Source organism: Pelodiscus sinensis, chromosome 9 (assembly GCF_049634645.1).
Source record: "Pelodiscus sinensis isolate JC-2024 chromosome 9, ASM4963464v1, whole genome shotgun sequence".
NCBI lineage: Eukaryota > Metazoa > Chordata > Testudines > Trionychidae > Pelodiscus > Pelodiscus sinensis.
In genome coordinates, this window is record NC_134719.1 from 9539018 (window position 1) to 9561358 (window position 22341).

The 22341-nt window shown below is 44.0% G+C and overlaps 2 protein-coding genes and 1 long non-coding RNA gene across 9 annotated transcripts in view; 2 read left to right on the plus strand and 1 right to left on the minus strand.

Annotated features, from left to right (window-relative positions):
- TUT4 (terminal uridylyl transferase 4) overlaps window positions 1-10072 on the minus strand; it is an 84807-nt gene extending 74735 nt beyond the window's left edge. For 4 of the 7 annotated variants that reach the window (XM_075935980.1, XM_075935979.1, XM_075935975.1 and 1 more), the window contains exon 1: window positions 9487-9626. The gene's annotated coding sequence lies outside the window, so the exon portion shown is untranslated. Of the gene's footprint in view, window positions 1-7854; window positions 9004-9486; window positions 9627-9932 lie in introns of those variants that run through there. The other 3 variants (XM_075935976.1, XM_075935978.1, XM_014575172.3) reach the window with 3 other exon arrangements.
- LOC142830540 (uncharacterized) lies at window positions 9053-11587 on the plus strand. Its single transcript, XR_012905851.1, has 2 exons — window positions 9053-9322; window positions 10162-11587. It is a non-coding gene; the product is annotated as an uncharacterized LOC142830540 (long non-coding RNA).
- A 4110-nt stretch (window positions 11588-15697) lies between these two features.
- The window catches only part of GPX7 (glutathione peroxidase 7), a 28787-nt gene continuing 22143 nt past the window's right edge, over window positions 15698-22341 (plus strand). Inside the window, exon 1 of the mRNA XM_006126395.4 lies at window positions 15698-15934. Within this exon, the coding sequence (XP_006126457.1) occupies window positions 15734-15934 (201 nt within the window). The 5' untranslated portion in view covers window positions 15698-15733. The remainder of the gene's footprint in view (window positions 15935-22341) is intronic.

Below are 22341 nucleotides of genomic sequence, written 5' to 3' on the forward strand. Positions count from 1 at the left end.
TTGCCAACAGATAACTTTGACAAACTGCCTACAGCCCACAGACCACTAATTGGTATATACACACCAAAGCTTCCAGCCACAGAGAGTTTAATGGAATTCCTATTTGCTCTCTCCCTTTTGGCTCTCTGAATAGATTCCCATTTTGAGTCTTAGCTGAGATAATATGCAGACAGCAAATCCAAACTGGAACTGGGAACCTTGCTAATATGCCAAAACTGTTCTGGTGCCTGCCAAGTGATGATCAGACACAAGGCATTGCTATAATGACTAGCAAAAGTATTATATCTGTTAAATGGACCATGTCAGGTTAAAATAAATGTATTCTATTCTTTAAAAATCTCCTATGTTAAAAAAAGACTTTAAATTAAAACTCAAATAATTTTAAAAATTGAAACTATTATGGTTTATTTATTTTGCATTTTTCTCATCCCAGGGCATTAAAATTTCACTTTTAATTCTAGTCAGTATCTGACTTTCAGGCACCTGGAAAAAAAAACCTGAATGTATAGACTTTCTCCTAGTGATAAAAACCATTGCAGTAGATGTTACATAGATTGACTGGAATTAGAATCTGTAAATTATAGTACAACTTGAAAATACATGGCTATTTAACAGATCTTAATATTGGTTACTACCAGCAACATCAATACCAAAAATCAGAGATGAGAAGTTTAATTTATATTCTAAACAACATAATTGAAAAGTGCTTATCAATACTGCAACACCAGGATGGATCAGAGCCTTGTGCTTTTAATAAAAGTCAAGCCTTATTTCTATCAATTGCCATGGTTCCACATAAATAAAAGTGATTTTCCAAAATAGTGATGAGAGCTTACTTATCTTTACTTTACCGAAACTGCAATTTGGGCTGTATCTTTAGAGTAGAGCAAGGCCACCATCATGTGAAATATTCATATGGACTATAAGTTTGCCTCTCTTTTCTCCTTTGTTCATAAAGCCATTGCAAAAGTAATGAAAAATATCACAAAAAGTTGAAAACAAGACAGCTGCTAGCACTAGAAATATTGGAAGTAAATCTGATCACACCTTAGCAGGCCACTATTTACCAGGTTTTAATTGAATTAATTGAAATCATTATTATTAGTTATGGTGACTGGATGGCCCAAGGGACTGATAATGGACTAATTTCACCTCAAATCCAACACAGATAGCAATCAAAAGTCACTATTTTATACTAGCTAAAGGCTATTCTGTGACCAATAGAAGGAACCGGCTTGGTGATCTAGGTCAAGTTCCTCGAAACCATGAGTCCCTAACTAAGTTGAAACTCAAACAGATTTTCTTGCAGTAGTTAGAAAAGAGGGACAAGAAAATTATATTAAATTGTATTAAATCAAGATTTTCTTAATCTGTTCTTTCCCCCCCTCACATTTAAAACACTTTGACCCTCACGGCACAATAAAGAACTTGAGAGCTGTAATAATATTGCATATTGACAGAGAGACTATAATCAAAATAAGTTAGTTATGGCCAAAGTACAGCAATTTTTAATCTCTGAAACAATTATAAGAGAAAAGTGGGTTTGGTATTTTCTAGGCTGCAAAAAGGTGAATATTTCGGAGACCAAATTCAGCTTAGGCTCAGCAAGTGCAACTGCACTGTTGTCAGAGTTCCATTTAATGAGGCCAGATATGCATTTGGAACTTCTTGTTCAAATTATTACAGGAATTTAATTTCCTACACTGTTGCAACACATTCTCAAGAGTATATTTTCTAACAGCAGTGGTCTCCAACCTTTTTAAGCACAAGATCACTTTCTGAATTTAAGTGCAATCTAGGATCTAATCTCAAATCCAAATACTCTTGCCTTACCTCCTTCCCCCAGGCCTCGCTCTTCTCACTATATCCCATCCTCACACACTTTCAGATAGATAGTTGGGGTGCAGGAGGGTGCAAGTGCTGGTCTTGGGCCAAGGGGTTCAGAGTGTGGGAGAGGCTCCAGAAGTCTGGGCTGGAGGTTGGAATGTGTGAGGGCATTTGGGAGTTTGCTATGTGTGGCAATATTGAGGTAATATGCAGCTTAGAAATGTTAAAATGTGTTTATGTAATTGTATAACCAGTTAATTAAATGGTATTTCACATCTCTACTATGGGGGCAGGGTACAAGCTTGGGGGGGGGAGGGGAAACACAGTGATATCAGTATCCCTTTCCTCTGCCTCCCGCACCCTGCACAGCAAGCAGGAGGCTCCTCCGAGGTCTGCCTTGGAGGAACCTCCTGTTTGCTGTGCAAGGTGAGCAGCAGAGGGAGGAACACTTGATAGCCTCCCAGCCAAATCAGTCAATCACCTGTCAGAGGCTCCAGGGTCTACCCTAAGGTAAAACATGTATATTTGGAAGTGTTTATTTTACTATAATTGACTAGAATATATGAAATCTAATTTCCTCTTCTCCATTTTTACAATTAATTTGGCTCACACAATGAAAGAACTAGACATTTTCACTTTTGTTTCTTGACAGCTTGCAAGTTTCACTTCCTGATTCTCAGCTGTCAGTATTAGCAAATATAGCGTTCAAAGTACAGAGAAATGTTTAAACCAAACAGTATGAAAATCTCTTTTTACTGATGTATTAAATTTCATGCAGATACTTCTATAATTTTGTAAAACTTTTCACCCCACTCCAAAAAAAGAGTTACATTTTGCATTTAAACCATCTTTAACTGTCCTTTTAAAACTTTACATTTTATGTCTTATTTTGTTGTACCAATATATTGGGAGAGAGGGGAAAGACTTTTGATCTTCTGATGGGAGAAGGATATGGCCTTGATCTACACTTGTGCTTGGGTGCATATACAAAGCATTCAAGCTTTAATCATGCTTTATGACGACAGCCAAAGAAAGTATTTCTTATAACATAGTTACATAAGGCCAAACTGGGTCAGAACAAAGGTCCATCTAGCCCAGTGTCCTGTCTTCTGACAGTGGCCAATGCCAGATGCCCCAGAGGGAGTGAACAGAACAGGCAATCATCAAGTGGTCCCTCTTATGTCATGTATTTCCAGCTTCTGACAAACAGAAGCTAGGGACGCCATTCCTACCTATTCTGACTAATAGCCATTGATGAACCTCATCTTCACAAATTTATCTAGGTTTTTTTTAAACCCTGTTATAGTCCTAGTCTTCACAACATCCTCCAGCAAATTGAGAGTAGTTAAATTTCCATTCATATAATTAGACTTGGATTAGGTTATGAAATCAAAATTAAGGAGATTTTTAATTCAAAGAACTTCCAGAAGCTACTGGTGAATGCAGCTCCTTATATTTCAGGACCCGCCCCCCTCCATCAACTCAGAACATAGGTACTTTTTAGTTAATGAATGTAAATACAGAGGGACAACAATTACAGTACATTTTCTATTAGGGATGTTAAATATCGGTTAACTGAATAGTTGAATACCCTCATGAATTCTTATCGGTTACTCGACTATTCTAAAGTGCCCGGGGGTGGGGCCGGCATCCAGTGCGCTCCAGCCTCATTCCCAACGAGCCCATTCCCACTCCATGCTGCTGACTCTGATACAGAGGCAGCAGCGCAGGGTGGCAGGAACCCATTTCTGCGGTGGGAGGGGTCTGAGCTCCTGGACCTGGCACAAGCCGGAGCTGAGCTGAGCTACCTGCCTGCCTAGCTCCTAACACACTCTAAATGCAGAGCTACAGTGGGAGTAGGTCCTGGACTCAGCATGAACCAGGACTGAGCCCAGCTCCTAATCCGCTTTAAATGCAAAGCTGAAGTAGGGATAGGTCCCGGACCCATTGCAACCCAGGCTGCTGGCCAGCCTGCTAAAAATTTCCCCTTTTTCCGAAAGATCCTTATGCCTCTCAACCTACCTACTCACACTGTGGCTCTGCATTTAAAGTGTACTAGGAGCTAGGCAGGCAGGGAGCTCAGCTCCAGAAGCTCAGACCCACCCTTCCCACCCCGGAAATTGGTTCCTGCCACCCTGAACTGCTGCCTTTGTGTTATGTGTAAGACTGCCATTACAACCAATCCAGTAAGAAGTTGTGATTCTAATGCTGTTACAATCCTATTTCCGAGGGCAATCTTTTTAACAGTTTTCAGAAGGGTAGCCATGTTAGTCTGTTTTAGCAAAAACTAGTCCAGTCGCACTTTCTCTTCAAGCATCTGAAGAATTGAGTTGTATCTCACCAAAGCTTATGCCCTAATTAATTATTTAGTCTTTAAAATGCCACCAAACCCCTTGTTCTTTTCAGCAGTGTTGTTCCAAGTTCAGTCTCAGACAGAAAATATTCCATGAAATTTTTAGCATGGATCAAATGCTTTATATGTGCATTATACAGCTGCCTATTGGCACTTGCTCAATGTGAATAAAACAATTTTGTGTTATGCCAAATTTAGCAGACAGATATGGTACAAGCATTAACATTATTTCCTTAAATCTTGAAAGCAAATAGGGCAGTCATCTTCTATAAAATATGCTTACAACAAGTTGTTTCTTAGTTGCAAAGACATACTTTTTTCCAATGTGAACAAGAACAAATCAGACAGAGACATGTGAGTTTAGCACTGGACCAAGAGCCAGGGACTCCTAAATCCTACATTGATAAAAATTCTCATGTCAGCTGGGCAAATCACAGTCTCTGTTTCAGTTGTACCACCTGTAAAATTAACTACTTCCCCATCATATAGAGGTGTTGTGAACATTAGTTACAGTTCCTCTTGCTACAGGTACTATGCAGATGTAAAAACATGATGAGTCTGATCCAGAGCCCACAAGTGGGGCCAGTTCTGTTCAATATCTTCTTGAATAATTTAGATGATGGCACAGAGTACAATTATCAAGTTTACAGATGATGCCAAGCGGGGAGCGGCTGCAAGGGCTTTGGTGGATAGTGTCAAGATTCAAAATGATCTGGACAAACCAGAGAAATGGTCTGAGGAAAACAGAATAAAGTTTAATAAGGACAAATGCAAAGTACTCCACTTAGGAAGGAACAATCAGTTTCACACATACAGAATGGAAAGTGATTGTCTAGGGAGGAGTACTGCAGAAAGGGACTTGGGGTCGTAGTGGACTACAAGTTAAACAGAAGTCAAAAGTGCAATGACGCTGTTGCAAAAAAAGCAAACATGATTCTAGGATGCATTGACAGGAGCGTTGTGGGCAAGACATGAGAAGTCATTCTTCTGCTCTACGCTGCACTGATTAGGCCTCAACTGGAGTATTGTGTCCAAGTTCTGAGCACATTTCAAGAAAGATTAGGAGAAATTGGAGAAGGTCCAGAGAAGAGCAACAAAAATTATTAAAAATCTAGAAAACATAACCTATGAGGGAAGATTGAAAGAACTGGACTTGCTTAGTTTGGAAAAGAGAAGACTGAGAGGGGATGTGATAGCACTTTTCAAAAAGGGTGTTATAAGGAGGAGGGAGAAAAATTGTTCTCCTTGCCTCTGAGGATAGGACAAGAAGCAATGGGCTTAATTCGCAGCACGGGAGGTTTAGGTTGGACATCAGGAAAAACTTCCTGCCTATCAGGGTGGTTAAATAGTGGAATAAACTGCCTAGGAGAGTCTGTGAAATCTTCATCACTGGAGATATTTAATAGCAGGTTAGACAGACACCTGTCAAGGATGATCTGGCAGTGCTTGGTCCTACCATGGGGGCAGGAGCCTAGACTCAATGACCGCTCAAGGTCCCTTCCAAAGTTGTTTTCTATTATTCTATGAAATATCAATGGACCGTCTTGACTTTGGTGGACTTTGATCAGGTCCAGTAAGTTCTAAGTAGGAATGTAATAATGCCAGTAAAATACGGACATATTTTATAAGTTACAGGAATATATTCTATCATGCCGCTTAAACAGAACAGCATTTTGTCTTCAAAGCACTCCACAAACTATGCATTACTTTAGTATTAACCATAAACAGTTGGCATGTTTTTGGCATAGGAATTTGTATGGTAGAAAAGTTGTAGTGAGAATATGTTCAAATACTTTGCTATAACACCAAGCTTGTAATTCTGCTTTCAAACTATAGATGACAGTCTCAAACCAACACTTTAGTCAAAAAAGAAATTTTGAAGCCACCTATCACTGCCAAATTTAGATTTAAAAAACAGGCTGAGGTAAAAGCCTTTTATAAAAAATGGTTGACAATGGTTGCATTTCAGAATATCAGCTATTAGTGTCAACTCACTGTAACAGAAAACGATAGTTGATTTCATAATGGAAATTGATTTTATTTCATCAGCAGACAAAATTAGCTCAAGTATAAGTTTGCTGTAACATCATAGCCAAGAGAGGTTAATTAGAAACCATGTATATATAATTGTGCATGTGTGATTCTGAATAAATAACTGGATTTACCCGCAGGAGCATCAAAGGAGAGTGTACAATAACTTAATAAATTATACTATTGCAAAATTCAAAAGAAAATTATTGAATTATCCAAAAGTTAAACAGAGTTTGCAACTATCATCAACTAATAGTTTAGGCTGTATCAGTACATTGACTGGTAATGTGTAAAAAGCAGTATAAATATTGAGAAATATATTAGACTTTGATCCTGCAAGTAGGTCCATGAGCCAGCTGCACTGATCAGGACTTTAATTTGTGTGTTATGAGTAATTTATGCTAAACTTTTCTACAGTTCATTCACTGGGTCAGGGTCAAAGATAATAGAGAGAAGCTTTTAAGTTTAGAAAAAAATACCAAAGGTCAATACTCTGATACCTAGAAAACATTAGGATCTGCTCCGAGCTGTGTAGAATTTTGTACTGGCTTATAAAAGTGGGACTACAAAAAGCAAAATTATTACTCTACAGGCAGAGCCACAGAGTAGAGGATATCCAGTTCACAAGAGATGGCTAGAGGTGTTTTATGTTCAGAGGTATTGGAGGGAAATGTACTCACTGGCAAACTGTGCTCCCCTTTTGAAACACTTCCCAAAACAAATCTCAATGCAGTTTTCTTTCCAGAGAGAATGAGATCATGATCTTGTCTCCTGACTATTCAGATACACCCTGTGTGTAATTTAGTACTATAGGCACTTTCCTTCCATGTGAGAGTGCAGACAGACAAATCATGTCTGCTTGCTATAAAGGTCTTGGAGGAACACCAGCTGGAGAAAAGGACTTCCTGTTCCTTCTCCACGACTACTCAGATGTGCAGTGGGCAGCCATAACTTCACCTCCAAAAATCACCTTTATAAGGGGACTTTCATACTGGGGCAGGTTTGACAGAACCAGTACCATCAAGTAATTACTTTCCAGAAGATGAAATTGCTAATGTGTTTGGATAAGATTCAGTCATAGTTCTGTGGTTGGGTGGGTCACCCCCTATAACAGAAATAATTAGATCATAATGATTTAGGACAGAATTATTAAAAGCACTCATGGGACTTAGATGTACAACTCTCACTGAAAATCAGAAACACTATAGACTTCTCAGTAGAGTCAAACAGAAGGGAGGAATCCCAGATCCAATTCATGTTGTTTAGGAACCCAAATCAGTAGGAAGAAAGCACATGCAAGGTTATTAAATCCCTGTTTAAATATAATTGAATATTGTCCTTAGTGTGACTGTCCCTGCATAAGGATTAACTCTATATTCAGAAAACAAGTCTACAGCTGCATGTTTTAACTTATCTTCAGTGTTTACTGATACTTTTTGAGACATCTGTACAAGAAGGCTCAGAGTAGCCTGACATTTTAAGCCAACTGATAAATACTCTACAATATATTGTAAATGAATTCATTCATCTGCATTTGTACCTTGTGGTAATACAACACAAGAGCAGGAAAAGATTAGCTAAAGTAATCTCTATGTACAGTTTGCAAGGAATATTGGGGTCCTGTAGGACAGGTGACTACATACCTGCAATGGGCAATGCAGGCTAGTGAGTGTCACGAGTGGCCCTCCTTCTCAGTGGGCCACAAGATTGTAGTAACCAAGCTGGTTTCTCAGGATAAGGTAATTTTGCTAACTGCGCTTGCCTGGAATTTGCAGGGTGTGCCAACTGAATCATAGCAGTGATTTGATTGGATGCAGAGGGAGCACACGATCAATGTTGTGTGCAATCAGCATGCACCTCAGTTCAAGTATGTCACTTTAGCAATACTGTTAGGAAAACAAAATGTCTTACGGTCACACACAGAACTCTGATGGACCCTCGGCTGATCACCACTCCTATATACTCTAGGAAAGAAAGACAGCTTCCACTCCATTTCCCCCAAAACTTTAGTACATGATTTAGAAACAGCTAATGAGAGTCAACTTTAAAAGTAGCACCAGAGTGCAGTAGCTGTCACTAATATTCCTAGGATATTAGAGGATAACTGGGAAACCCTAAACTAATTAAAAAACAAAGTAAATGGCTAAGAAGCATAGAATTGTGTCAATTTACAAACCACAAATAGCGTGTCCCCAATAGCTGATCTTCCCAATGTAACATCAAAGTCACAAATTACAAAGAAGATTAAAAACAAGAAAGCCCTGACTCAATCAGCATAAGTGTGTGTTTCAAGTGAGTTAAACACAACTAAAAGTCATGTTAAGATAGATACAGGCTTATAAATGTCAAGTTGTGTTTGCTGGCTGGATTACAGTCTAGGGGAGAAACCCAGACTGTAACATGGACAGCTAACTCAGCTTCAAAAATGCTAGCAAGGCGATTCTGTCATGCTAAGCACACACAACTGAAGCACTCCGCCTTTTCTCTGAACAAGATCTAACCAAGGAAGCATGGCTAACAGGGGAGGGGAGGGAGTCTTCTTAAGCAACGTGAAACATGAACAATTCTGTTACTCCTACATTTAGGTCAAGTAAGAGGGAAAATAATCATTGGAAAAGATGTTTGTGAAAGAGTAATATATTAATAAACATGAAGTATAGCACCGTGGCTATTGGCAGCTAGATTCTGTTGCACTGTAGAGCTGACATGCACTTCCGGTGTGACCTTGGCAAATGGCTTCACCTCAGCTGCCCTAGCTATAGAATGGGGCTACGATTCTGGTCTGGCCAGCCATTAACACCCCTAACACCCCCCCCCCCCACACACACACACACACACACACAGACTATGATGAAGAGGACTGAGAAAAGGCAGAGGGGGCTGCGTGCCTGTCTATCACACCAGCCCCTCCACGGCAGGCCCGCCCCAAGCTCCAACCCCCAGGGGCCATTTAGGGCCGCCCCAGCCCCCTTCCAGAGAGATTTACAGCAGCGTGACCCCTCCCCCGCCAGCGGGAAGGGCCAGAAGTCGGGAGGGAAGTGCGGGGTCTCCGCAGCAGCGGCCGGCCCGGGTCCCGGCGCCGGGAGCAGAGCGCCGAAGGGTTCGTGCCAGGTAGGAGGGAGCCCCCAGCGGGTGGAAAAGGGAAAAGGCCCCGGGGCAGAGGGTCCCCAGGAGCCGCCGCCCCGGGCAGAGCCCAGACACAGGGAAGGGAGCAGCGGCCGCCTTTGAAGGCCTCGGGGCTCCCTAGAGCCTCCCCTGCGCCCCGAGCCCGGTACCTGGCTGCTGCCCTAGGGCCGCCGAGGCTGCGCCCCCCCCATGCCCGGCTCCGGTTGCTGGAGGCCCCGACGCGAGCGGCTCAGTCCGGCCCGGCCGCCATGTCAGCCGCGCCGCGCACTGCATTGTGGGGCGGAGAGGGGGGCGGAGAGGGGGGCTCGGGCCCCCCCGCCGGGAGGGGGATGGCGGCACCCTCCAACCGCCGCCCCGCCTCGGGGGGGCTCGAGGCGGGGCAGACCCCGGCCCCTCACTGCGGGGGGGAGGGGCGTGGCTGAGCCCCAGCGAACCCCCCGCCCGCCATACCCGGGCTCTGCGCCTGCCTCACGCAGCCGGCTGCGGGCTCTGTCCCCGGCCCGCGAGCCCTGGCCGAGCGGGGGCTGCCGGGAGTCCCGCCTGAGGCCCTGCCCCGGTGTCCCCCCGCACGACGCCGCTCTGGCCTCCGCCTGACCTTGGCCGTCAGACCCTGCGGGCGGCTGGGGACTGGGCCCCTGCAGCCGGGCGGCCGCTTCCCAGCCCTCCCCAGGGGCACGACGGGCCTGTGGCCCCGCTCGAGGCGCTTCCCCGCGGGGTGACCCAGGGAGGCGGCGCTGCCGCAGGGGGTTATGGCGCCTGACCACAGCCAAAGAGGCCTCCCTAGGAAAAGGGGAAATGAGGATTAATGTGGCGCTCTTCAACAGATTCAGAGGAAGGCCTTGGAAATGGTGCAGGCGGCTGGCAGAAGAAAGAACACATGGCTTTAGATGTTGCACATGTACATAACTACATTGCCTTGGATAGTGAAAGTAATGCCAGCAAGATGAGCTCTTGACAAGTCCCCTCCCCCCCCAAAAAAAACCCCTACATGGCAAAAAGAGCATCATCCTTGCAACCCAATCTGCTTCCTCCTGGTTTGATTGATGCACCCAGTTTGAAGAGTGAGGACGGTTGCCCAGATAGTAGGGATGTCAACGAATTGACTACTACAGGAATAACTGATAAACCTGGGTTTATGCTGTCAACTACACACATCCTTCTCCCCTTGCTGCCTCAGAGAGAAGCAGCAGCATGGAGGGTGAGGGGGGCAGGTGGGAGCTGAAAGGCACCGGGAGCTCACTTTTAAACCGGCTCTCCATCTGTCCTGGCTCCACAGACCCACTTGTCCCCTGCATTGCTGCCTTCTACAGGCTGTGGGGGGGGCAAGGCGGAAGCCAGCTTAAAAGCCAGCTCCACACAGCGCTGGCTTCATGGTGCCGCCTCCCCTGCACTGCTGCCTCTATCAGCAGTGGGGTAGGGGAGAGGGCATGCAGGGGAGGCTGCCATGAAGCAGCCTCTGTCTGTGGCAGGCCCTGCTCACTACAGAAAGGGGCTGCTCTGCAGCAGCAGCTCCTGTCTGTGGGGGAGCTCTGAGCTCCCTGCAGACAGAGGTTGTTGCCACTGCTGCCTCTGTATCAGAGACAGCAGTGCAGAGAAGCAGGTGGGAGCTGGTCTGTGCAGGAAGCCAGTTTTTAAACCAGCTTCGTTCGCAGACCAGCTCCTGCCTGCCACCCTGCGAGTGGAGGTGGGAGCTCACTGGCTCTTGGCCCTGCCTCCAGAATCTATTGAATAGTTATGTAACTGTTAAAATTTGGTGTGGTTACACAACTATTCAATTACATGCAATTTAACATCCCTACCCTTGGAGGCCAAGTATAGAACTACAGAAAGAATTTCAGATGATCAGCATATGCTTTTCTTGGAGTCAGCTCCCAAATCCAGATTTGAACCTATCACTTAAAATATAATTAGGGTAGCCAATTTTGGTTGGATGTTTTCCTGGAGATTTTGTCACGACAATCTTTAATTAAAGTTTCATCTAATTCCTAGGCCAATCCTGGAGGGTGGCAAACATAAATATAATAATCTGCTTTACCATTGTATATTTGATTTGTCAGTATGTTCTAACTTCACCAGAAATGAATCAATCCTTACTTTCCATGTCATTGTGCAGAAGATTAAGGTACATGGAGAAGTTTCAGAAAAGACAAAGATGCAAACGAGGTATAGAGACTTAACCACATTAAAGTCTTACACACTTAAATGTTTAACATGCTTAAAGTTTCATTTGAATAAAAGACTTCCACTGCATTCTGCTCCCAACATCCATTATTCTCCAACTGTGTCTTTTTTTTTTCTCTCCTTACCCCAAAACTTCTTATAGACTCAGGTTCCAGACCTTTGGGTTGCCAGGTGTCCAGTTTTCAGTTGGAACACCCAGTCAAAAAGAGACCCTGGTGACTCCACTCAGCACTGCTGACCAGGCTGTTAAAAGTCTGGTTGGTGCAGGGCTGGCAGGCTCCCTACCTGACTCCACACAACTCCCCAGAAGCAGCAACATGTTCCTCTGGCTCTGAGGTACAGAGGCAGCTGAGGGGATCCACACAATGCTCCCACCCAAAGCGCTGACTCTGCAACTTCCATTGGACACCAGTTACAGTCAATTGAAGCTCCAGTGGTGGAACTTGTTGGCAGAGGCAGCACACAGAGCTGCCTCATCACGCCTCTGCCTAGGAATCAAGGGACAAGTTGTAGCTTCCAGGGAGCCCACCGAGGTAGGAACTTCTCACCCCTTCTTACTACTCTGCCCCAGCTCTGAGCCCCCTCTCACATCCAAACTCTTTTCTGGAGGCTCTACCCCGCACTCCCTCCCCAGAGCCCTCACTCCCTCCTGAGGCTTCTCCTGCACCCAAACTCCCTTGCAGAGCCCGCTTCCTGCCCCACACCTTAACCCCTATCCCCAGCCCAGAGCCTCTTTTCATACCCTGAACCCCTAATTTCTGGCCCCCTCACCCAGAGCCCATTCCCCCTCTCACACAGCAACCTCTGACTCAGCCTGGAGCTGCCTCCCACACACTGAATGCCTTGGCTGCAGCTTCGCGCCCCCCCCCCCTTCCCCACACACACACACACGCAGAGTCCCCTCATCCTTGGCCCACTCCAGAGCCTGCATCCCAATGCCCTGCTCTAGCCTTGAGGCCCCACCCCAGAGCCTGCCCTCGCAACTGGAGCCCTCACACCCCCCCCCCCCCCCCCGTCCCAGCCTGATGAAAATGAGTGAGGGTGGGGGCAGTGAGTGACAGGCTGATAGAATGGTGTGAGTGGAGGGGGGCTTCAGAAAGGGTAGGGCGTTGGGGCAAGAGTGTTCATTTTGTGCGATTAGTAAATTGGCAATCCTATTTCCAGTAGGGGAACCCTACTTTGGTGGGCCTCTTGACAGCTGTCAAAACAGAGCTTTCCTCTTGTGAACCACCTCACTTTTTTTTAACATTAGCCCTAAAACTTTAAAAGAAGAAAAAAAAAAGAAATCAGGAAAGGTATTAACAAACATCTTTGCAGTAATATATAGATTCTAGGGAATATATTTTCATTTACATTAAGGCTGCTTTACACAACATTGGCAGTGTACTTGGTGAAATTAATTTACAAAATGTTCCTAAGTCCAGTTCAGTGGTCCCTGTAAACTGTGCACTTTTGTTACTGCTCAGGAGAGATTCAAATGCTTTCCAGTTGATTAGCAGAGTGGCCACAGCTATGTGTTTTTGTTTCTACTGATGGTGGACATTCACACATGTCTTGGTGCGTGTAAAAAAAATATTCTGCATATAGATAGATTAGAGGGAACTTTGGTCCAGTTCCTTCAAACAAGGATGGGAACAAATGGTGCACAGACAACTTCTTTTAACAGAAATCTCGTGTAAGGAGGCTATAAAGTAGGTGTCTAGCTCTGTCCCTTTCAAGGCTCTCCTGCCAAAGTCACTGCTTAACCCGTAGTATTTCCAGCCCCAGGCTCCTCCCATTTTTATCTGGAAAACCCTGCTAGTCTCAAGGCCCTAGAGACTGAACAAGTGGCTTGACCATTAATCCCTCCTTGGTGCAGCTGGTCTGCTAGGTCTGCCAACTTTCTACTTGCACAGAACCAAACACCCTGTCCTCCACTCATTTAATCTCCCCCTCCCTCCATTGCTTGCTCTCCCCCCGACCCTCACTCATTTTCACCAGGTTGGGGAGAGAATGGGCTGTGGGAGGGAGGGAGGACTCTGCCTATGACCAGAGATGAGGGGTTTGGGATACAGCAAGCGGTTCTGGGCTGGGAGAGGGGGTGCAGGTAGGTGAGGGCCCCAGTTGGGGATGTGGGCACTAGATAGGGTTCAGGGGAGAGAGCTCCAGGCTGGAGCAGAAGATTGGGGTGCAGTGGGAATGAGGACTCCAGCTAGGGGTGTGGTCTCAGGGGTGGGGCTGAGAATGAGAGGTTTGGAGTGCAGGAGGGGGCTCCAGGTGCTGGTGTGGGCTCTGGAAGGGAGTTTGGTTCTAGGAGAGAACTCTGGGCTGGGGCAGGGGGGTTGGCGTACAGGAGGGGTATCGGGGTCCTGGCAGTGCTTACTCACGACTCCCAATAAGTGGCTGCTAAGTCCTGCAGCCAATAGGCCAGGGGTGGGAATCTTTTTTTGGATTGGGGGGGCCCTGAGCCACAAAAAAATCATTTGGCAGAGGCACAAAAAAAACCCTCACTAACGTAGCCCCCGACTGAGAACGAGAAAGACACTCCCCACATTCGCCTCGCCCAGGCCAGTAGATTTTATGACCCCCCAAGGCATTTGGGTGAGGCTAAAAATGAGGGGTTCAATGTGTGGGAGGGGGCTGCCAGGGAGCCCCAAGCCTTAGGGGCTGGATCCAGTCAAGCCAGGGCTGCATCCAGCCCCTGGGCCTTAGGTTTCCCACCCCTACCTTACACGCAGAGTCTCTGTGCTGCCCTCTCACCCGCAGCTCCCATTGGTCACAGTTCCCAGCCATTGGGAGCTGCAGAGCCAGCACTTGGGGCAGAAGCAGCATGTAGAGCCTTGCTGAGTCTAGGGGCTACCTGGAGCCAGGGCAGGTAGGAAGCCTTCCTTAGCCCCAGGCACCCAGTGTAAAAGGACTTTTACTGGCCTGGTGAACATGCCAGAAACCAATCACCTGGCAACCCTATTCTCTGAAACACAGAACTCAAAGATGCCTGATGAAGGATGTTTTAACCTACATTATATCTTTATTTCAGGGTGTTGGTCCTGCATAGTATCATTAACTCTATGGGGAATTTTATCCTGACTGCATATTTATTAGTGTTCCTTAATGGGCAAGCCACTAGCATAAGTGATAAATATTAGGCAAGCTATTGGTATCCTTTGGCATAATATGTTACTTGATACACAGTAGCATTAAAATGCACATTTGTAAGGCCCATACTGGGCAAAAAAAAATCAAAATAATGTGATGGCTTAACTTCCTTGAAACCAGTGAAAAGTAGGACTATTGATGTGCATCTCCACCAAACAGTGAAGAGGAGTCATACTGCTACTAATGCTTAGTGTGACTATGTCCCAATTTGATCAGAGTATCAGAGGGGTAGCCGTGTTAGTCTGAATCTGCAAAAGCGACGAGGAGTCCTGTGGCACCTTATAGACTAACTGAAGTGTAGGAGCATAAGCTTATGCTCCTACACTTCAGTTAGTCTATAAGGTGCCACAGGACTCCTCGTTGCTTAATTTGATCAGAGACAGTCCCTTTGTTTAGCCATGCCCTGGCTGTTCTGACTTTTCTGGCCAAAGAAAGCATTTGTCCCTTTGCTCTTGCCAACTTGATCAATTGTCAAGAACAAGTGGGACAGATGCCCAAGTCTGTCAAAAAAGTGGGGTGCAGAGGAACATGGAGAGGGGCAGTGGTGACACCAGCCTTACGCGGGGGGGGGGGGGGGGGAGGAACGATTCAGGCAAGCAGTGATACTGACACCAATTCCAACTCTAGGGAGTGGGGGGCAAACAGGCTCAGCCTCTAGCTCCATGAGGAGAAAGGGAGCTCAAGTGAGCATCTCTGGCTTGCCCTGTGCAGGGGGCAGTCTTGGGCAAGCGGATGTGGGAGCAGAACATTGGGGGCGGGCGGGTAGGGCTTAGGCTAGCCCCTTGTGGGGTCCTGTTTTCCCTTTGGGAAATATGTCGCCCAGCTTGAGTTGAAAGAACCAGCACAGACGTATGCACCTACCACTGGCCATTATTATTACACCACCCGCTTGTTCATGAAGTGTTTTTATCCCTTAACATTCCTGGAAATTGGCTACTGAGCACGGGCATCGTGTGACACAGCGGCGCTAACCCATTTGAAAGCGCGAGTGTTGCAACCTCTTTTGCAACAGCTCTTTCTTTCCGGCAGTGCTGTGTGATTTGTGAAAGGGGTGTGTGCAGCACCAGGCTGTCTTGCAGCATGCTAGATCCTGAGGGCAGTGTGGAGCACAAGGCTTCCTCCTCCAAAGTTTTTCTCATCCCTCTAGCCATGTTCCTTGCCTTAGCAACGCTGCTTTTCTTAGCATTCGCCACCTCCCAGCAGAAAGAGACTGATTTTTATACATTTAAAGTGGTAAACATCAGGGGCAAGCTAGTCTCTCTGGAGAAATACAGAGGCTCGGTAAGTTTGCCGAAAGATTAGCAGCTGCTCTCATTGCTGAGTGTAACTAACCAGCCCATATTTGAATGCTTACATACGGGAGTGGGCAAGCAGCTTATTCATTAACTTGCATGCATGCATGGATAGACTCTCATTTGTGCATTTTGTTTAAGTCCTGCGGAATAGTGCTTGCATGTTTACTTTGATATCGTTATGGGTTTCTCCATTCTTTTAATAAAACGTTTGCAGTCTAACCCTTGTGTGTGTGTGTGAATCTGTTTCTTGGGCAGGCTGCTCTGTGTATACGTGGCACAGGGGGGCTGCTTGCCGTTCGTTCGTATATATTGGATTCTAATGTCTATTAACCATGAAAGCATTTGTCCAGGATAGGAAGCATGTGGTATTCTAAAGCAAAGGTCTGTATTGCAAGATATTTACTCTTTTGAAAGACTTATTTTTTGCTGAATCCTGTTTGAGGTAAAATGGAGAAAAGGGAATGGTATGTAATCAATATGTCAAGGAATGCACCATGATTACCAATAAACAAATCTGAGAAAATAAGTCATTGTAGATTAATATCATAATCTTCTTTAAAGCATAGACATTAATAGCAGCAGATCTGTTTTTAAATGAATTTAAATTTTACTTACATATTACTCAGGGAGTCTTAAATGAAACATTCTTCCCAAAAGATGTACTCATTTAATCAAGTTCTTGAAGTGTGATAAGGATATAGTGATAACGAAATTTCATAATTATGAGTATTCAAAAATTATATCATAACTTTGCATCCAACATAGTCAGCATTTGCATTTAGAAACTGCAAAGCAAATCAGGACTGGTTCTTCATGCTACAATGGTAGAGAAAAAAACATTCTAAACTTGGCTTATCAGTATTCTCCAGTCCAGCACAAGGCAGCTGGACTGTACCTGCAAATTTGGCCCTAAAAGTTAAAATTGTCAGGGAAGACCCAAGATTGATGTTCCACGTGTTTAACACATTAAATATGTCACAATAGTGTTTTCTTTGGGTTTCTTGTTTAGTGTTCATGTATGAAAATATTAATAAAATAAGAAAACAAGGACATTTCCAGACAAAACATGTTAAACTGGAGTAAAGGTTGAGAGTAAGTATTAGTAACTTAAGGGTGAAAAAAAATTAAAGAACACTGTAATTATTTTAAAAAATAAACAAATTAAAAGATCAGGAAATTCAGAGTTAAGTAAAACTTTTAAAAATAATCCAGTAGTGAGCCATCTAGTGGAAATGTACAGTCCTATTTTCATAGTACTTTTTAAATACATTTTTTATGAATGGAAGGGCCTCTTACGATTATCTGTATGGAAAAACTGTTGTCACGCTCCCGTGTCTATATCCTATATATTTCTCTCTTTTTTTCTTCATCTATTTTTTTTCTCTTCAGCATCTGCGGAAATGAGTTGTAGCTCACGAAAGCTTATACTCTAATAACCTAATAAATTTATTAGATTTTTTTTTAAATAAGGAGTCCGGTGGCACTTTAAAGTCTAAAAAATTGGTAAGGGTATAAGAGTATAAGCTTTTGTGAGCTACAACTCACTTCCTCAGATGCTGAAGAGAAAAAGACAAAAAAGGATATAATAGAGATGACTGACATAGGTGCTAATTAAATTAGAATGGATGTGGCTCATCTCCAACAGTAGTGAGAAGCTGAGAGTACCTGAATGAGAAATTACCTATTGTAACGCAAGAGCCGCCCGATGGAGTGGAATCACCGTCCTATCTCTGTTGTTTGTATCTTTTTTTCCCCCCTATTTTTCTTTCTTTTTCTCAGCGTGTGAGGAAATGAGTAGTAGCTCACAAAAGCTTATGCTCTAATACCCTAATACATTTGTTAGTCTTTGAAATGTCACCAGACTCCTTTTATTCTGAAACAGACTAACACAGCTACTTCTCTGAAACAGTCTTTAAAAGTGCCACTGGACTCCTTGTTTTTATGATAATCTAGTCTCTCATGCATAATACAAATTGTCAATTCAACCTAGTGATTATTGCTTTAGTGTAAGAATTGGTTGAATGAAAGCATATCTTTTTAATGATAGAAACTCTTGATTTAAAGACTCCTAACTATCAAAGAGCATGGTGCATTATTTATTAAACTGAACCAATGGTTAATTATCCTTGCAGTTATTTCCAGTTTTGATTTTTAATAGACTGTTGTTGCAGAGATAAAGCCTCGCACATCAGGATCAGCTGTAGATTGTTTTAAGCAAAGATTGTGTTCACTTAAGAACATTTTTGCATATTCCATTCAGTGTCATTGTACCATTTGTGTGTGATCCTTGTACTTTTGCTAATAGGAAAAAGAGCTGAAGTTGGGAAAAGAATTAAAATATCCAAGCTCAAAAGAGAAGCTCTTTGGTGGATTAAGATTGAATAGGGCCCAGATCCAGTCTGACCAAAGCCCTCAACCAACCCCACCGATTCAAACTATGCTTAACTGCTACATAGGCCTCACATTGGCCACCAAAGGAGAATTTTATCCACTGCACACACAGTTGTTTGTTTCCAGGAGCACACTCAACTTGCTAGATGCTATACAAATATAATACACTGATGTTTCTATGTAGTTTAATATATATGTATATGATAAGATGTAAATACATTTTCTATCCCAGATGTACATTTTATATATGGAATACCATCAGATTGTTATTACACGGTAGTTGGCTTTTTTTTAAGCTTGTTCCCATAATTTCTTCCACTGGGTCTGTCAAGAGTCTGTAAATGCTCTGAATGGAGTGTATCTTGTCTGCAGAGTACTAGTGGCAGCTCTGGCTTTTTGAAGGAGCAAATGTCTGCTTCAACTTCAGTAATTCAGAGACAGAATCCCCTGGAAGGGAGTTGAGAAGGAAAAGTTCTCCAAAGTTATTCTTTTATGGAGCTCCTCACAAATCTTTCTGTTAAGGGGCAGAAAGTATTTGCCCCACTCCAGAATGAGTGCAGAGTCCACTCCCACATCTCGTGCCGCTTGCTCCATCTCTGGGATTGTAGATTTATTGTAGTTGTGAAATTAACATGTTCTCTAGGAGGCTGTGTCTACACTATAGCTTTTTCCGATTGCATTTCTGGAGGAGGCTTTTCCACCATTTGACCCCATCTAGACGGGGCCAAATGGCGGAGAAGCCTCCTCTTTCAGAAGAGCCCTTATTCCTCGTACAACGAGGTATGCAGGGCTCCCTGAAAGAGCGCATTTGATCTTCTTCTGAAAAAAAAAAGTGGAAGAGCAAACACGTTCCCTGGATGTGGCAGAGTTTTCCCAGGATAAAAGCCCTGCAGTATAGGCGTACCCGGAGTGACCAACCCCATGATGCTCCATAATGGAGGACTTCTCATCACAGAGAGGTACTGGGGATGCATAATTTTTTCTTCCTAGTCTCAGCTAGGCCTAATATAAGGAGGAAATATACATGCCCAGATTGACCAGCCCTCACCCAACGCAGGACCATTCAGTTCCTCGCTGTGGTTCTCACACCATGAGAGCCCTCCATGGACTCCTTGTGGGAGGGAGAGGATGCCAGGACAGTGTGACCCCTTTCTGAGTAGAAAAGCAGAGACTCACATGTGAGGGTCCCACATTTCACAATCCAACTGAAACTTGACGACTCCATATGTAAATATTTAAATGGGGTTAGAACAATAAAATCTCCCTCATGGCTATCAAATTCTACTGCACATTTTGGTCAATCTCACAGTCATAGGAGTTTTAAAAATGTTACATTTCAACTATTACAACTACATTATATTGTAACTGTAAAATCCTGACCCAAATGGGAACAAGGGAGGTTATTGTAGGGAGGGCTGCCATATTGCTATCCTTACTTTTGCACTGTTGCTGATGGAATCACTGCCTTCAGAGCTGGGCAACTGGAGAGCTGTGGCTGCTGGCTGGGAGCTCTGCTCTGAAGGCAAAGCCACCACCAGGAACAGCATAGAAGTGGGATGCTACTGTCACCCTTATTTCTGTGCTGCTTCCTGTAGAGCTGGGTCTTGAACAGTTGCCACTCTCTAGCTGTCCATCTTTGAAGGCAGCAACATAGAAATAAAGGTGGCACAGACTGTTACAGTATGCTATTGCCACACTTTTGTGCTGCTTCTGGCAGGGTGTTGCCTTTGAGAGCTGGGTGGCTGGCCAACAGCTGATGCTCCAGCTGCCCACCTCTGAAGGCAGCACAGAAATAAGGGTGGCAATACTGTGACGCCTGTAAAATAATCTTGCAATGCCCCTGCAATTCCCTCTTGGGTCAGGACCCTCAATTTGAGAAAAGCTGGTCTTTCCTAAGAAATATGTATAGTAGAGGGTAAAAGCATGCACAAAACCAGCTTTTGCAGTCTGTGATGCATTTTTCATGGCTGTGAATTTGATAGGGCTCTATTTATCTCCCATCATTTTGATGAGGCTACGTCTACACTACAGGATTTTTGCACAAAAACCCGCAGAGCGTCCACACCTCAAGCGTGTTTTTGCGCAAGTACATTTAAAGTAAATCAGAAGAACAGGGTTTCTCGCAGTGTAGGTATTTCTCTTTCTACGAGGAATAACTCCTTTTTGTGCAAGAGTTCTTGCGCAAAAAGGTGTGTGGACGGGCAACAGGGTTTTTGCGCAGAAAGAGCCAATCGAAAAAAGCACAAGGGCTCTGGTGGCTATTCTGTGCATAGCAATCAGAGCTTTCTTTCGAGAAAGCGTCCATGCAGTCTGGACGCTCTCTTGCGCAATAAGTTTTTGCAAAAAGCTTTGTGTGCAAGAAGCCTGCAGTGTGGATGTAGCCTGAATGTCACATCTACATCCCCCCTCTAGCAGAGGTAGGCAATGATTCCATGGTTCATGTCTGTTACACCATAAGTTGTGGATGCATGGACCTTGTAGTTGTCTGTAGGGATAAAACTCAGAACCCTCTACTCCAAAAACAGACTCTATGGGTATGTCTACACTACCCTCCTAGTTCGAACTAGCGGGGTAATGTATGCATACCGCACTTGCTAATGAAGCCCGGGATTTGAATTTCCCGGGCTTCATTAGCATAAGCGGGGAGCCGCTACACGGGGTTTGAAGCAGCGGGGATTTAAAAATGGCGGCTCCCCGCTTATGCTAATGAAGCCCGGGAAATTCAAATCCCGGGCTTCATTAGCAAGTGCGGTATGCATACATTACCCTCCTAGTTCGAACTAGGAGGGTAGTGTAGACATACCCTATGTGAGCTTAGGGAGAGCTCCTCTAAAGTTAAACACAGAAAGCTCGGAAAACAATGAATGGTCCTGCGGCACCTTAGAAAGTAACAAAAAATGTAGACAGTATCATGATCTTTCGTGGGCACAATCCACTTCTTCAGCTGAATGGAGTGAGGGGTCCAGGATACAAATAAATAGCAAAGAAAGAGAAGGGATCGGGAGGGAAAGAGAAGGAAAAAATTGTCCATTAGAATGACTGTGCTAAATGAGGCTAATAGAGTGGTCTGTAAGTACCTGGTACTTAACTTTTTATGTCATTAGGGTGTGGAATGTAGCTGGGTACTTACAGATCACTCTATTAGCCTCATTTAGCATGGATACTCTAATTGACATTTTTTCCCCTATTTTTTAATAGATAGCAGGTTTAAAACAAACAAAAAAGTTTTTCATCACACATTAAACTCAATTTATTAAACAGTTAATGTCTTAAATAACCTCAATTGTCATGCCCCACTGAGACAAAAATAAGTGAATAAAGAAAATATAAAGAAAATGTTAACACACTGCTGCAAACAGATCAACGCATTTAATTTTCTGTAATGCAGGATAAAACCAACTGCTACTAATTTGTTAAATAGTTTTGTGCTTTTTTTTTTTTTTTACTACTTAATGATGTATAAATAAGGCATAAAAGGGTTTCTGTTTTTTTAATAAGTTCTCCTTGTTCTGTTATCTCAGAAATCTCAAAATCCTAGCTTTGTGGAAGATATTCTGTAACTGTGAGGGCAACCCAGGCTAGTTAGTGGGCCACTCCCTCCTTCATCTCAGCAGGCCACAAGATTGTTGTAATCAAGACAATCTCCTGGGATAAAGCCATTTTGCTAACAACACTAGAATTCACAGGGTATGCCGAATGAACCGTAGTATTGCTTTGATTGGATGCAGAGGGAGCACATGGCTCTCACAACGTTGTGTGAGACCTCAGCATGAACCTTATTTCACATGCCCTTGATTTAAATGTGTGTCATTTTTGTAACACTGATAGGAAAAAACTACAGAGACAAAAAAAACAGCAGAATCTGACAGCCCTGTGCATGAGCAACAGTAAACAAAATGTCTTGTGGGCCACACATAGAACCCCAGTGAACCACATGCAGCCCTCGGATCACGGTTGGACACACCTGTTCTGGAAGGTCTCAAAATGTCCATTGTGAGCACT